The sequence below is a fragment of the Babylonia areolata genome, chromosome 18 (genome assembly GCF_041734735.1).
Source record: "Babylonia areolata isolate BAREFJ2019XMU chromosome 18, ASM4173473v1, whole genome shotgun sequence".
Lineage (NCBI taxonomy): Eukaryota > Metazoa > Mollusca > Gastropoda > Neogastropoda > Buccinidae > Babylonia > Babylonia areolata.
In genome coordinates, this window is record NC_134893.1 from 42,739,389 (window position 1) to 42,751,973 (window position 12,585).

Below are 12,585 nucleotides of genomic sequence, written 5' to 3' on the forward strand. Positions count from 1 at the left end.
ATTTTTTTATTTTTTGTGCCCATCCCAGAGGTGCAATATTGTTTTAAACAAGATGACTGGAAAGAACTGAATTATTCCTATTTTTATGCCTAATTTGGTGTCAACTGACAAAGTATTTGCAGAGAAAATGTCAATGTTAAAGTTTACCACACACACACACACACACACACACACACACACACAGACAACCGAACACCGGGTTAAAATATAGACACTTTGTTTACAAAAGTGAGTCAAAAATGACAGGCCAGATGGGCAGAGTAAATGGGGAAGGGCACGTAAGAAACAGAACTCTGCTTGTACAATATTTAAACACACACACACACCACACACACACACACACACACAAGCTCAAAGACACAGACACACATGCATTATGTGCGTGAGTGCAGGCATGCATGCGTGCGTGCGCGCGTGTGTGTGTGTGACTTTGCGCGCGTGCGTGCGTGAGTGCGTGCGTGCGCGCGCGCGTGTGTGTGTGTGTGTGATTCTGTGAATGACTTTGCGGGGGTTGTGTCGGGGGCTTGGGGGGAGGAGGGGCTGGGTCCGCGGGAGAAGGCATAGGTGGGCTGGGATTGCGTGTGTGTGTGTGTGCGTGTGTGCGTGCGTGTGTGTGCACGCGCGCGCGTATCTGCGCGCACGTGTGTGTGAGTGTGTGTGATGTGTGTGTGTGTGTGAGTGTGTGATGTGTGTGTGTGTGTGTGTGAGTGTGTGTGTGTGTGAAATCCCATTGCTGCTCTTACGCGGTTTGCACGTGTAAGACACAGGGTAATATCTGGAGAGAGATAAAAGCATGCAAAATGGTACCGGCGTCTTTCTTTTATGTACACATTCCAGATTTGACCTGGAACCGGCGCATTGTTTTTTCTGGGTCGTGCCGAAAGGAAGCGATGGCAGACAAGAAACAGTTTAAACAGAACGGTCAAACTGTAACCAGAAAAGAAACAGTCAAACACTAAGAAGAAACAACAACCAAACACAAATCTTCTGCAGTAATGAAGAAGGGGTGGGTTCTCACCTGAGCGCTTCCATCAGACACCGTAAACCAGAGTTCGCGAGAGGGAGGACTCTGAAAAATAAAAGAATATAGAAAATCAAGTTACATAACAAAGCAATCTAAACCAAGTAATGTTATTCTGTAAAGGAATCAGGCACAATAGCCGATTGGTTAAAGCGTTGGACTTTCAATCTTAGGGTCCCGGGTTCAAATCTCGGTGACGGCACCTGGTGGGTAAAGGGTGGAGATTTTTCCGATCTCCCAGGTCAACATATGTGCAGACCTGCTAGTGCCTGAATCCCCTTCGTGTGTATATGCACGCAGAAGATCAAATACGCACGTTAGAGATCCTGCAATCCATGTTAGCGTTCGGTGGGTTATGGAAACAAGAACATACCCACCATGCACATCCCCGAAAACGAAGTATGGCTGCCTACATGGCGGGGTAAATAAACAAAACGGTCATACACGTAAAATGGTACATGTCTGTCTGAGTGTGTATGTGTGCTTGCCTGAAATTTGATTGAATGACACAAAAAACGAATGATGAGCGCCCAGTGGCAGCCGTCAGTCGGCTCTACCCAGGTAGAAAGCCTGTTGTGCAAATGACCCCGTGGTTGTAAAGCGTTTAGAGCCGTCCGAGGATAGGCGCAATGTAAGTGTCCATATCAACCATCAATCAAATCAACAATTTGAAAACAGAAAAAGATATGGTGAACGTCTACAAAATATTATTTATACGTTATATTTTATCGTTGAAGCTTATCATTAACCTTTGTGAAACCCAACTCGTACAGCAAATAATCCCGAGTCCGTTTGCCTCCTTTGGGATCCTTGTATCAAATATCGAAAGCAACACACTTCAACAAATAAGTGTCTATGTTGCGTACTACATGCTGATGACTGCACAGATATCTTACACGTGGATTCTGATCACAGTATTTAGAACATCACCACCAACATTTATTTGAAAAAGGAATTTTGTGGGGGGTGGAGGGGGGGGACTCCAGCCTCCTCTTTTTCCCCCTTTTTTCTTTTCTTTTTTTCTTTTTTTGTGGGGCCTCCATCCTCTTTTTTCCCACATTTGCAAAATGATTCGAATTTGGCACACCCTTTTTCATTTTTCTCACACTTCCACAGACAGAAAATTTACTGTATTTCTCTTACTCTTAGTAAAACACACACACACACACACACACACACACACACACACACACACACACACACACACACACACACAAAACAAACAAAAAAAGAACAGCGATCGGATTCGGCTCCTGTCTTTTTTGTCGATCCCCGTAACACGTGGACAAAAAAACGAACAACTAATTTGTTGACGGGTGCAGTGATCAAATGGTTAGAGCACTAGATTCTCGCCCGAGTTTTCTGAATTCGATCCCCGGTTTTGGTGCACCTGGTGGGGTTAAGAGTGAAGATTTTTTTCATCTCCCAGGTCAAAATATGAGTACCTGCCAGTGCCTGATCCCTTTTCGTCTGTTTATCCATGCAGAAGATCAAGATCAAATACGCACGTTAAAGATCCTGTCATCCATGTCAGCGTTCGGTGGGTTATGGAAACAAGAACATACCCAGCATGTACACCCTCTAAAAGAGAGTATGGCTGCCTATATGGCGGGCTGAATAACAATAAACGGTCATACACGTAAAAAGGTTACATTTGTGTGTGTGTGTGTGTGTGTGTGTGTGTGTGTGTGTGTGTGTGTGTGTGTGTGTGTGTGTGTGTGTGCCATCGTCACCATCACCACCATTATCACCATTCTAATCACCATCATTTTCATCATCATCTTCACCATCATCACCATCGTGACCATCATCACCATGATCATCATCACTATCATTTTCATCATCATCAGCGTCTTTCACCATCACCACCATTATCACCGTCATCATCATCACAGTCATCATCATCATCACCGTCATCATCATCACAGTCATCATCATCACCATCACTGACCCGATCCCGGTCAAGCCGAGCTGCCAGCAACACCCTGGCTGTCCTGGTGTTGCCGTTCTGAGGCTGAGGGTCGACGGTCACCAGACTGCCGGTGTCCGTGTCGGCTCTGATGGTGATGGTGATGGCGTCCGAATCCTGGTCAGTTCCCGTGACGATGAACAGCTCTGTGCCTGTTGCACACAGGTCACCACACACAGTCAACGACAGGTCTGTTTCTCCCTCTAGCTTCTGGCTGACGGTAATCGTAATGTGTGTGGAGTGATGGCCTAGAGGTAACGCGTCCGCCTAGGAAGCGAGATAATTTGAGCGCGCTGGTTCGAATCACGGCTCAGCCGCCGATATTTTCTCCCCCTCCACTAGACCTTGAGTGGTGGTCTGGACGCTAGTCATTCGGATGAGAAGATAAACCGAGGTCCCGTGTGCAGCATGCACTTAGCGCACTTAAAAGAATCCACGGCAAAAAAGGGGTTGTTCCTGGCAAAATTCTGTAGGAAAATCCACTTCGATAGGAAAAACAAATAAAAGTGCACGCAGGAAAAAAAAAATTTTTAATGGGTGGCGCTGTAGTATAGCGACGCGGTCTCCCTGGGGAGAGCAGCCCGAATTTCACACAGAGAAATCTGTTGTGATAAAAAAGAAAAAAGAAAAGAAATAATCATAAGCTTACGTCGTGAAATATTTCCTTCATCGTCGTCGTATTCAGCTTCCGTGATCACCACAATGACTGACATCGTCATCGTCATCGTCAACGTCGCTAGCCTTTACATTTTTGTATGATCGTCTCTCTCTCTCTCTCTCTCTCTCTATATATATATATATATATATATAGAGAGAGAGAGAGAGAGAGAGAGAGAGAGAGAGAGGAGGGAGAGGAGAAAAGCAAACACATCATATATTCAAAATTTTTGAAACCATCACGTTCCTTCCTCATTATAGCCTGGACCCCAATACAAGGACAGGGTTGATTTTACTTCCAATAACAAAACCTGGACAATATCAGAATAAAATGGGGATACAGACTTGTTCGAATAACAATGGCCTGGATAATACTGGGAAGAAGAAAAAGGAAATATGGCTTCTATTTTCACCGACCACGGCCTGGGCAATACAAGAATTGGGAGGGGTATTGCTTGTATTTGAAATGCTCAAATCTTTTTTTTTTTCTTTTTTCTGCCCCATCATCTGCACCGTTTAAGTGGAATTACTCCCACGCCGTTCATTCCCCATACACAGCCACACCCGGGTTCGTCTGTCGCACGCCCAATGCCGGCAACCCACAGGGAACCAACGATGTTAGGTCGCCAGGCCACACACCAGAGGAGACCCTGCACTGCGGCTGAGTCACTTTGGTGGTGTTCGATAGTGCCTGTTCCGATTCAACGTACTTAGGACACCACCTACTAAGCCTCCTACAGGCGACAATAATGGCTTTATTCGCGGAGCCAGACTGAGTGAGCGTCTCCTCCAGAGTGGATACCTCCACCGCGTCTCCCCAACGACAGTCCCCTATGAATCCGCCGATGCTGAAGACCTTGACCCTAAGCGCGGAAGTGAAGGGGTATCGAAACTGTGGTCACCATGGAAGCAGGGCATGAAAGGCCATATAATCAAAATTAATGTTTCAATCCTGACGGAATCCCAGAAAACGGTGGAGGACGGAAAAGAGAGTAGCGGCAGTCTTCACTGGTGCCCCAGCGGCATCAATGGATATGTAACAGATAAATCTTGAACAACGCTAGAGAGGAGCTGACTGTACTTTAAACGACTATGGCTTGGACGATGTAAGAATGGGTGCGGCTGCAGACTACAGAATACTTTCAAATTGGTGCTTGTATTTTCAATGCTTATAACCTGGACTGTGCATGAAAGGGGGACGGGAGTTGTGTGGCTTGTATTCTGACCAGACTATGGCTTGGGAAATATCAGAAAGCCAGGGCGATGTAGAATGTCTTATATTTTTAATCGTTATGATCAGTGCAATATCAGTGTGTGTGTGTGTGTGTGTGTGTGTGTGTGTGTGTTCTTTCTTTAGTTTAACGTCTTTTCACTGGTAAGTGATATTAGACGGGGGAAGGTGTGTGTGTGTGTGTGTGTGTGTGTGTGTGTGTGTGTGTGTGTGTGTGTGTGTGTGTGTGTGTGTGTGTGTGTGTGTGTGTGTGTGTGTGTGTGTGTGTGTGTGTGTGTGTGTGTGTGAACGGGGTCATGGTGGTGATGTCGTATGTGTCTACCCACCTCACTAAAGCTAACAAAAACTGAACAGTTTACGTTGTTCGAACGGAATTCTTTTTCACGTTCAATTGAAATAATAACGCACGTGTTCAGTGTCTTACCAATGGCCTCGTTTTCATTGACACTCAAGCGGTAATTGGTCACGCTGAAGCTGATTTGAGGAGCGTTGTTGCCCAGCACCGTCCCTGCAACCACCAAAAATAACATAGTTACCGCCCCTGCAACCACCAAAAATTACATAGTTACCGCCCCTGCAACCACCAAAACCACACCACCAAAAGTTGAGTAATTACCGCCCCTACAATCACCAAAAAGTTACATAGTTACCGCCCCTACAACCACCCAAATCACACCAAGTTACATAGTTACCGCCCCTGTAACTACCAACACCACACCGCCAAGTTAGTTACCGCCCCTGCAACCACCAACACCACACCGCCAAGTTAGTTACCGCCCCTGGAACCACCACACAACACCGCCAAGTTACATAGTTACCGCCCCTATATCCACCAACACCACACCACCAACAGTTACACGGTTACTGCCCTTGCACCCACGGACCTTTACACAGTTACAGCCCCTGCAACCACCACCACCACAGCACCAAAAGTTACACAGTTACCGCCCCTGCAAACACCAACACCACACCACAGTTACACATCTTTACCTTCACTACAGACACAATGAGAGAAGAAGAAAAAAAAACCGCCACCAGACGAACCAGCGCGACATACAAACATTCCCAATATTCGTCATCTTCCAAAAAGCAGCACGAGGCATATCGGTCCACGGAGAAGAGAAACAGTCCCTTATTGGTCAAGCCAAACATAAACACTGCATGTCGCTGGAAAACTGAAAGAGGGGGTGAGGGGGTGGGGGTGGACGGGGGGTGGAGGGGGGGGGGGCGTTATTTCTTCTTCTTCTTCGTTCGTGGGCTGCAAGTCCCACGTCCACTTGTATGTACACGAGTGGGCTTTTACGTGTGTGACCGTTTTTACCCCGCCATGTAGGCAGCCATACTCCGTTTTCGGCGGTGCGCATGCTGGGAATATTCTTGTTTCCATTACCCACCGAACGCTGACATGGATTACAGGATGTTTAATGTGCGTATTTGATCTTCTGCATGCGTATACACACGAAGTAGGTTCTGGAACAAGCACGTCTGCACATATGTTGACCTGTGGATCGAAAAAAAATCCCCACCCTTTACCCAACAGTCGCCGTTACCGAGATTTAAACCCGGGACCCTCAGATTGAAAGTCCAACGCTTTTGCGCCCGTCGAACGCGTTACAAACGCTTCACGTCAAGGACTCACATTCTGCACGCCATACTCACCTAGATGAAAGCACAGCGCCAACACCGCCAACGCTCGTGCATTCGGTCTCATTGTGGCAGAAGCCGCGGCAGCACTGCCTGTGTGCCTTCGTTCAGCCGTGGAGGACAGAATGACGTTGAAGGGATCGGTCACTGAGAGATGTCTCCTGCAGTGTCTTCCACGGTTGTATGATCATGGAAAGCTAAGTGTCGTGGGGAGGATAGGTGGCTTGAGTCTTTTCTTCTTCTTTTTTTTTTTCCTTTTTTTTTCTGGCTGTGGGTTACAGAAGGCTGTGCGGATGTCCAAACCAGCTGTGCTGACCGGAAGTGTTGCAGCTGCTGGATGTCAAGGGCTGTCCACGGGTCAGGAGGAGCTGTTCTGTTTGTTGTTCACACTGATCACGAGTTTGACTCCGAGCTGAACACCTGTGGTGAAGGGCAAACATTTGTGGTTTGTGAAACCTGGGATACTGTTCATGACTTGTCTCTTACTCCAGTCCGTGTGACTTCGGTGTGGGGGATCTGCGTGCGTGCCTGCGTGTGTGTGTATGTGTGTGTGCGTGCGTGCGTGCGCGCGCGCGCGTGTGTGTGTGCGTGTGTGTGTGTGTGTGTGTGTGTGTGTGTAATGTGGATAGGCACACATCCACAACCTCCAACAAAACCACCGCAACCCCAACATCGCCACCATCAACAATTCCACAACCACATCGCCACCATCAAATGCCACAACCACATCGCCACCATCAACACATCGCCAACATCAACAATTCCACAATCACATCACCACTAAGAACGAAACAAGAGATTCAAGCACTTTTTTTTTACGAAAAGGAAAACATGATGCAGTCATGACTCTCAGTCAGAGCCTTTCTTACAACTAAAACTATACAGAACACATCGTCTTGGGGAGCAAGAATCAAAATGTGATCCTTTTTTTTTATCACTCGATATTTTCGTGAGGGTCAGTACGTCGGTCTGTCTCAAGTCTCAGGCACACTTTTCTGATGGTGGTACAATGCGGTCACGGTGATGTGAAGACGGAGGAACATAAAAAGAGAAAAGTTATACATATACATATATACATATGTGTGTGTGTGTGTGTGTGTGTGTGTGTGTGTGTGTGTGTGTGTGTGTGTGTGTGTGTGTGTGTGTGTGTGTGTGTGTGTGTGTGTGTGTGTGTGTGACTTGAGTCTGACTAAATCAGAGTTATTTCATCTGAACTCAAATAAAAGAGTTAAACGCTTAAACGAAACTAAAATAAACTGAATGCATTTGCGCACACTAAAATGGAATTACATCAAGCTGAAAATCTGATTTGATATGTACAGAAATAATTTTAACTAAGGCACACTTGACTGGCTTGAGGAGAAGTAAACTAAATTGAATTCAGATATGTTTATAATTCTATTGTACTCTCTATGTATTGGGTGTGGATGACATAGAAACAAGGAGCACAAATTCAGTCACTGCTTCACTTGAAGCAAGCCAAATCCAAGCTAAACGAAAGAGCATACTGAATAAATATGCTTTACAAATTTCATATCAAATTTCAGCGTAAGGCAAGTTATATTCAAATAATAAAATTATGGAATAAAACTGCACAAATTCCACACTCCTTCCCGATTCCTCAAACTCACCATTCAACCCCCTTCCTCCCCTGCCTTTGAAACGATAATATTCAAATGTTAAAATTTATGCTTTAACAAAATGTCTACAGTCACCAGTGTGTGACGGGATACTAAACTGTAAACAAGATTCCACTTCACCTCAAACCAAACTTCCACAAGAAAGAAACATGAATGTGATCGGCGATTCTTTGATATCAATCGTTTTCGAATTATAAAGCTTTCTAGACATTTTTTTTTCTTTTTAATCCGAAATTTACTCCAGAGAGGTCCCATGTCACAGTAACTGAACCGAACTGAACTGAACATGTGGGATCTCAAACGAGTAGGAGTGAGTCCCTTTGAACTGGCTGAACTGAACGTATCTTCTGATTTTTCTTATTCTTCTCCTCGGTAATCTATTGTCTCTTCACTGCAACGTGATTTAGACACGCACGTACATTCATTTATTCAACACATGCGAATCTTAATGAAAATAAAATGATTCAAAAATGATTTGAAATACCGACATTAACGAGAAGGAAGAGGAAAATGGCGATGACGATCGCTATCATTATGACGCCAACGCCATTGACAATAATAATGATGCACGAGCCTGACACTGATCAATCCCTCATTGCTTTTCAAATTAGATATGTTGCATAATGACGTTAAAAATGTCAACGGTGAGACAGAGACAGAGAGAGACAGAGACTAAGGAAGAGGGAGAGAGATCAAGAGATCGAGAGATAGATAGAGAGAGAGAGAGAGAGAGAGAGAGAGAGAGAGAGATTGTATGTGTGCGAGTGTGAGGGAGAGAGAAAGAAAGAGAGACATACAAACAGACTCGAGCCAGAAGGAGAAACACAGCTCACAGGTACACAATACGGAGCAATCGAATTGCACAGATACAAACCCAAAAGCAGCTGACAAACAAGCACATACCCATATCCACCCCCCCCTCCCCACCCCCTTCACCCCCCCATCCCCCCACACACACAAACACACACCTGCTTTGCTGACACTCCTTACAGCATATAACTTCAGAAACAAACAAAACAACACCCCCAAAAAACTTCATCCAAAGAAATTGTATACAATCCGCCCCAGGCCCCAGTAGTTTAATCAGCAAAACCTGGCTGATTGCCCGATGAGCCTACTGAGGATCACGCCCATAGATACACATCATGCCTGTGCTCACCCCCGTTGCTGACTGAGACTGAGAGAACCACGCCTGATAAGCTGACATCACCCAACACTAACCTGACGTCACACACGTCTGTGGTCATCCAGGGTCAACTACATGGTCAACGGGAGATGTCAATGACCCAATTGTCTTCATTACAATCACCAATCATTGTGTAGCAGGTAATTCTGTTCAAAGTCGGTGATCACTTCAGTTCTCGTACAATGAGATCCAGTTGCGTTTAATAAGTTATTTGCTTGCTAATTGGGGTACATTTGTAGGTGGGTTGCCTGATTTGTTAATTAAACTGTTGCGCTGGCTGCACACCAAGCTCCATGGTTCCAGACAGGACTTGGAGAGAACAGCGTCATTCATCAGGCGTGCCGGACCGACACTGTGAAAAGGCGAAGAAGAAGAAGAAGAAGAAAGAAGAAGAAACAGCGCTTGTTTCACAAGCCCATCCGTCTGCAATGATCGTATGACGACTATACTGGCTGACTGATCAGCTGAGCAGTCAGTTGAACAGTTGGCTGATTGGCTGACTATACTGACGGTTGGTTGGTAGTAGTTTGGTTGGTTTGTTGTTCGCTAGGTCGGTTTGTTGTTGGCTGGTTGGTTGTATCAGCTTTGTTTTGTTTTGATCGTTGTTGCCGTGAAAACGCTTTGCAGCAGTGCGAGACAGAAAACGTGCTGCTCACCACCACACCCTTTCTTCCTCCCCCTCACCTCCCTCCCTCTCTCTCTCCCTCTCTCTCCCTTTCTCTATCTCTCTATATCCCTCCCTCTCTCTCTGCCCCCTCTCTCTCCCTCTCTCTCTTCCTCCCTCTCTCCCTCCCTCTCTCTCTCTATCTCTATCTCTCCCCCTCTCTCTCTGTCTCCCTCTGTCTCTCTCTCTCTCCCTCTCTCTCTCCCTCTCTCTCTCCCTCTCTCTCCCTCCCTCTCTCTCTCCCTCTCTCTCTCTCTCCCTCCCTCTCTCTCTCTCCTCCCCCCCCCTCTCTCTCTCCTTCCAACATCATCCTTCCGGATCCCAAGCTGTGGCGGTACGGTAGACAGTAAATTCCATTGTGATTGCTCATACGGGTAGTTATCTATCAACCTGCATTACAGTTCTAGTTATCTATTAACCTGCAATCTATTTCTGTAGTATTACTGACTTCACGAACACACAGGAGTTTACAGCTGGAAAAGCAATATTCTGGATGTGAAGCAAAGTAGCTCAAACAGCCAAAAGGTCATGTGGGAGTATACAGACAGAGATAAGGGAGTATGGGGTTGAGGAAAAGTGATGAAGACACACACACACACACACACACACACACACACACACACACACACACACACACACACACACACAAGAGAGAGAGAGAGAGAGCTCAAAAAGCTGCAACATAAACCGGCCTTGGCTCACAATTCAAAGAGAGTGGGCGATATGGGTGCACGGGGTAGTAGGGAGCCCTAACAATACTGCCTGCCGTAAGCGAACTGGAAATGCAGCAATGAAAACTTTCCTTTCATAAACATTACTCGAAATGTATATACAGCGACCGTGTATTACTCATAAAGCGCAATAAAGAACGGCTTTGGGCCACAATGCAAAGAGAGCGATCTCACGTGTGCACGGGGGTTTGTCGGGGTTTTTTGAACACCGACAAAACTACCTGCGGCCGCAAGCTAACAGGAAATGAACATGAAGAAAGACACTAAGACGGACAGACACAAAGAGAGACACAAAGGCACAACGACACAAAGACAGAGAGGTAGACATGCAGTAAGAACAGACCGTCAGGATATGTCTTTTCAACACGATTCGAACACCCACCTGTTCAACAACATAAACCTTTCCTCACATCGTAACACGAACGATCCGGTGAAATCTTCTCCACAAACTTCACCACTGATTTCACAAACCGACTGTGTGTATTACTCACACACACAAACGCAAACGCACACTCACACAACGCCGATCACAGCACAATACCTAACCAACTGCCAATAAAACAGGTAAGGGTCTCCGAGACCCGACCACACCTTGAAGAAGAGGCGGGTCGACACTAAACAACTAAACACGAACTCAGTAAGAAACTCGAGGCTTGTTGAGGAAAAGGGGTGGGCTGTACTGGCTGTCGATCCGAACACAGGGAGACCAGGACTGGCCTCATTGACACTGCTGATAAGCAGACACTGGGACAGCCACCGACCGACCAGGAAGCACGGGTATGGCGTATCGCGTGTTTCAGTGTTTTCTGTGCTGCGGGCTTAGGAGTGTGTCTGAACAGGAGACGATCATGATACGAGTGACTGACAGCGTGCGTTTTTGGTTTTAATCCGTCGTTCGGTGATGTGGTTTTTTGAGGGGTGGGTCTGTGGGTTGGTAGATGGGGCAGGGTGTTTGTGTGTGTGTGTGTGTGTGTGAGTGTGTGTGTGTGTTTGGTGGTGTATGTGTGTGTGTGTGTGTGTGTGTGTTTGGTTTGTGTGTGTGTGTGTATATATATATATACTCTGTGTGTGTGTGTGTGTTCATTTGTGTGTGTGTGTGTGTGTGTGTGTGTGTGTGTGTGTGTGTGTGTGTGTGTGTGTTTGGTTTGTGTGGTTTGTGTGTGTTTGTATGTAGTATATATATATATATACTTTATGTGTGTGTGTTGGGGGGGAAGTCAGGGGGATATGTGTTTGTTCATTTGTGTGTGTGTCTGTGTCTGTGTGTCTGTGTGTGCGCGTGTGAAGTGAAATCAAAATTATCTTTATTGCGGGTAAAAGTGTGTGTGTGTGCGCATGTGCGTGAGGGAGAGCGTGTATGCGCGTGCGCGAGTGTGTGTGTATGCGTGCGTCTGAGTGAAAGTGTGTGTACGTGTGTGCATGTAAGTATGTGTACGTGTGTGCATATATGTGTGCGCGATTTGTTGTATAATATACCATAGTACTGTATAGCATGTGTAGTGTAGTGTCGTATCGTATACTATGATAATAGTATGGTACAGTCGTTGAACAGAATTCATTGTCTCAACACATTTCTCCTACATATTTCTTGTCCTAAAAAAGGGGTGATTTTTCTACACATAAGTCATTTTTGTCAGGACACCCTTCTTGTTGCTGTGGGATCTTTCACATGCGTCAGGGATATACTTCGGTTCATCGTGCCATCCAAAAGACCAACACATGAGAGAGATATACTGTCGCTAAGAGGGGTAAAAAAATAAAATTAAAATAAAAAATGTATAAAAAAAAACAGAACGAGGTCCCAGCAGCCAATCATACGAAAGGACATTAAGAAATGAGATC

The 12,585-nt window shown here is 45.8% G+C and overlaps 1 protein-coding gene across 3 annotated transcripts in view; it reads right to left on the reverse strand.

Annotated features, from left to right (window-relative positions):
- LOC143292782 (cadherin-23-like) overlaps positions 1–12,585 on the reverse strand; it is a 57,521-nt gene that overhangs the window by 39,095 nt on the left and 5,841 nt on the right. For 2 of the 3 annotated variants that reach the window (XM_076603349.1, XM_076603347.1), the window contains exons 2-5: positions 6,538–6,942; positions 5,303–5,386; positions 2,973–3,142; positions 1,019–1,069 (exon numbers count right to left, since the gene is read on the reverse strand). In XM_076603349.1, coding sequence (XP_076459464.1) covers positions 1,019–1,069; positions 2,973–3,142; positions 5,303–5,386; positions 6,538–6,589 — 357 coding nt within the window. In that variant the 5' untranslated portion in view covers positions 6,590–6,942. Of the gene's footprint in view, positions 1–1,018; positions 1,070–2,972; positions 3,143–5,302; positions 5,387–6,537; positions 6,943–11,125; positions 11,520–12,585 lie in introns of those variants that run through there. The other variant, XM_076603348.1, reaches the window with a different exon arrangement.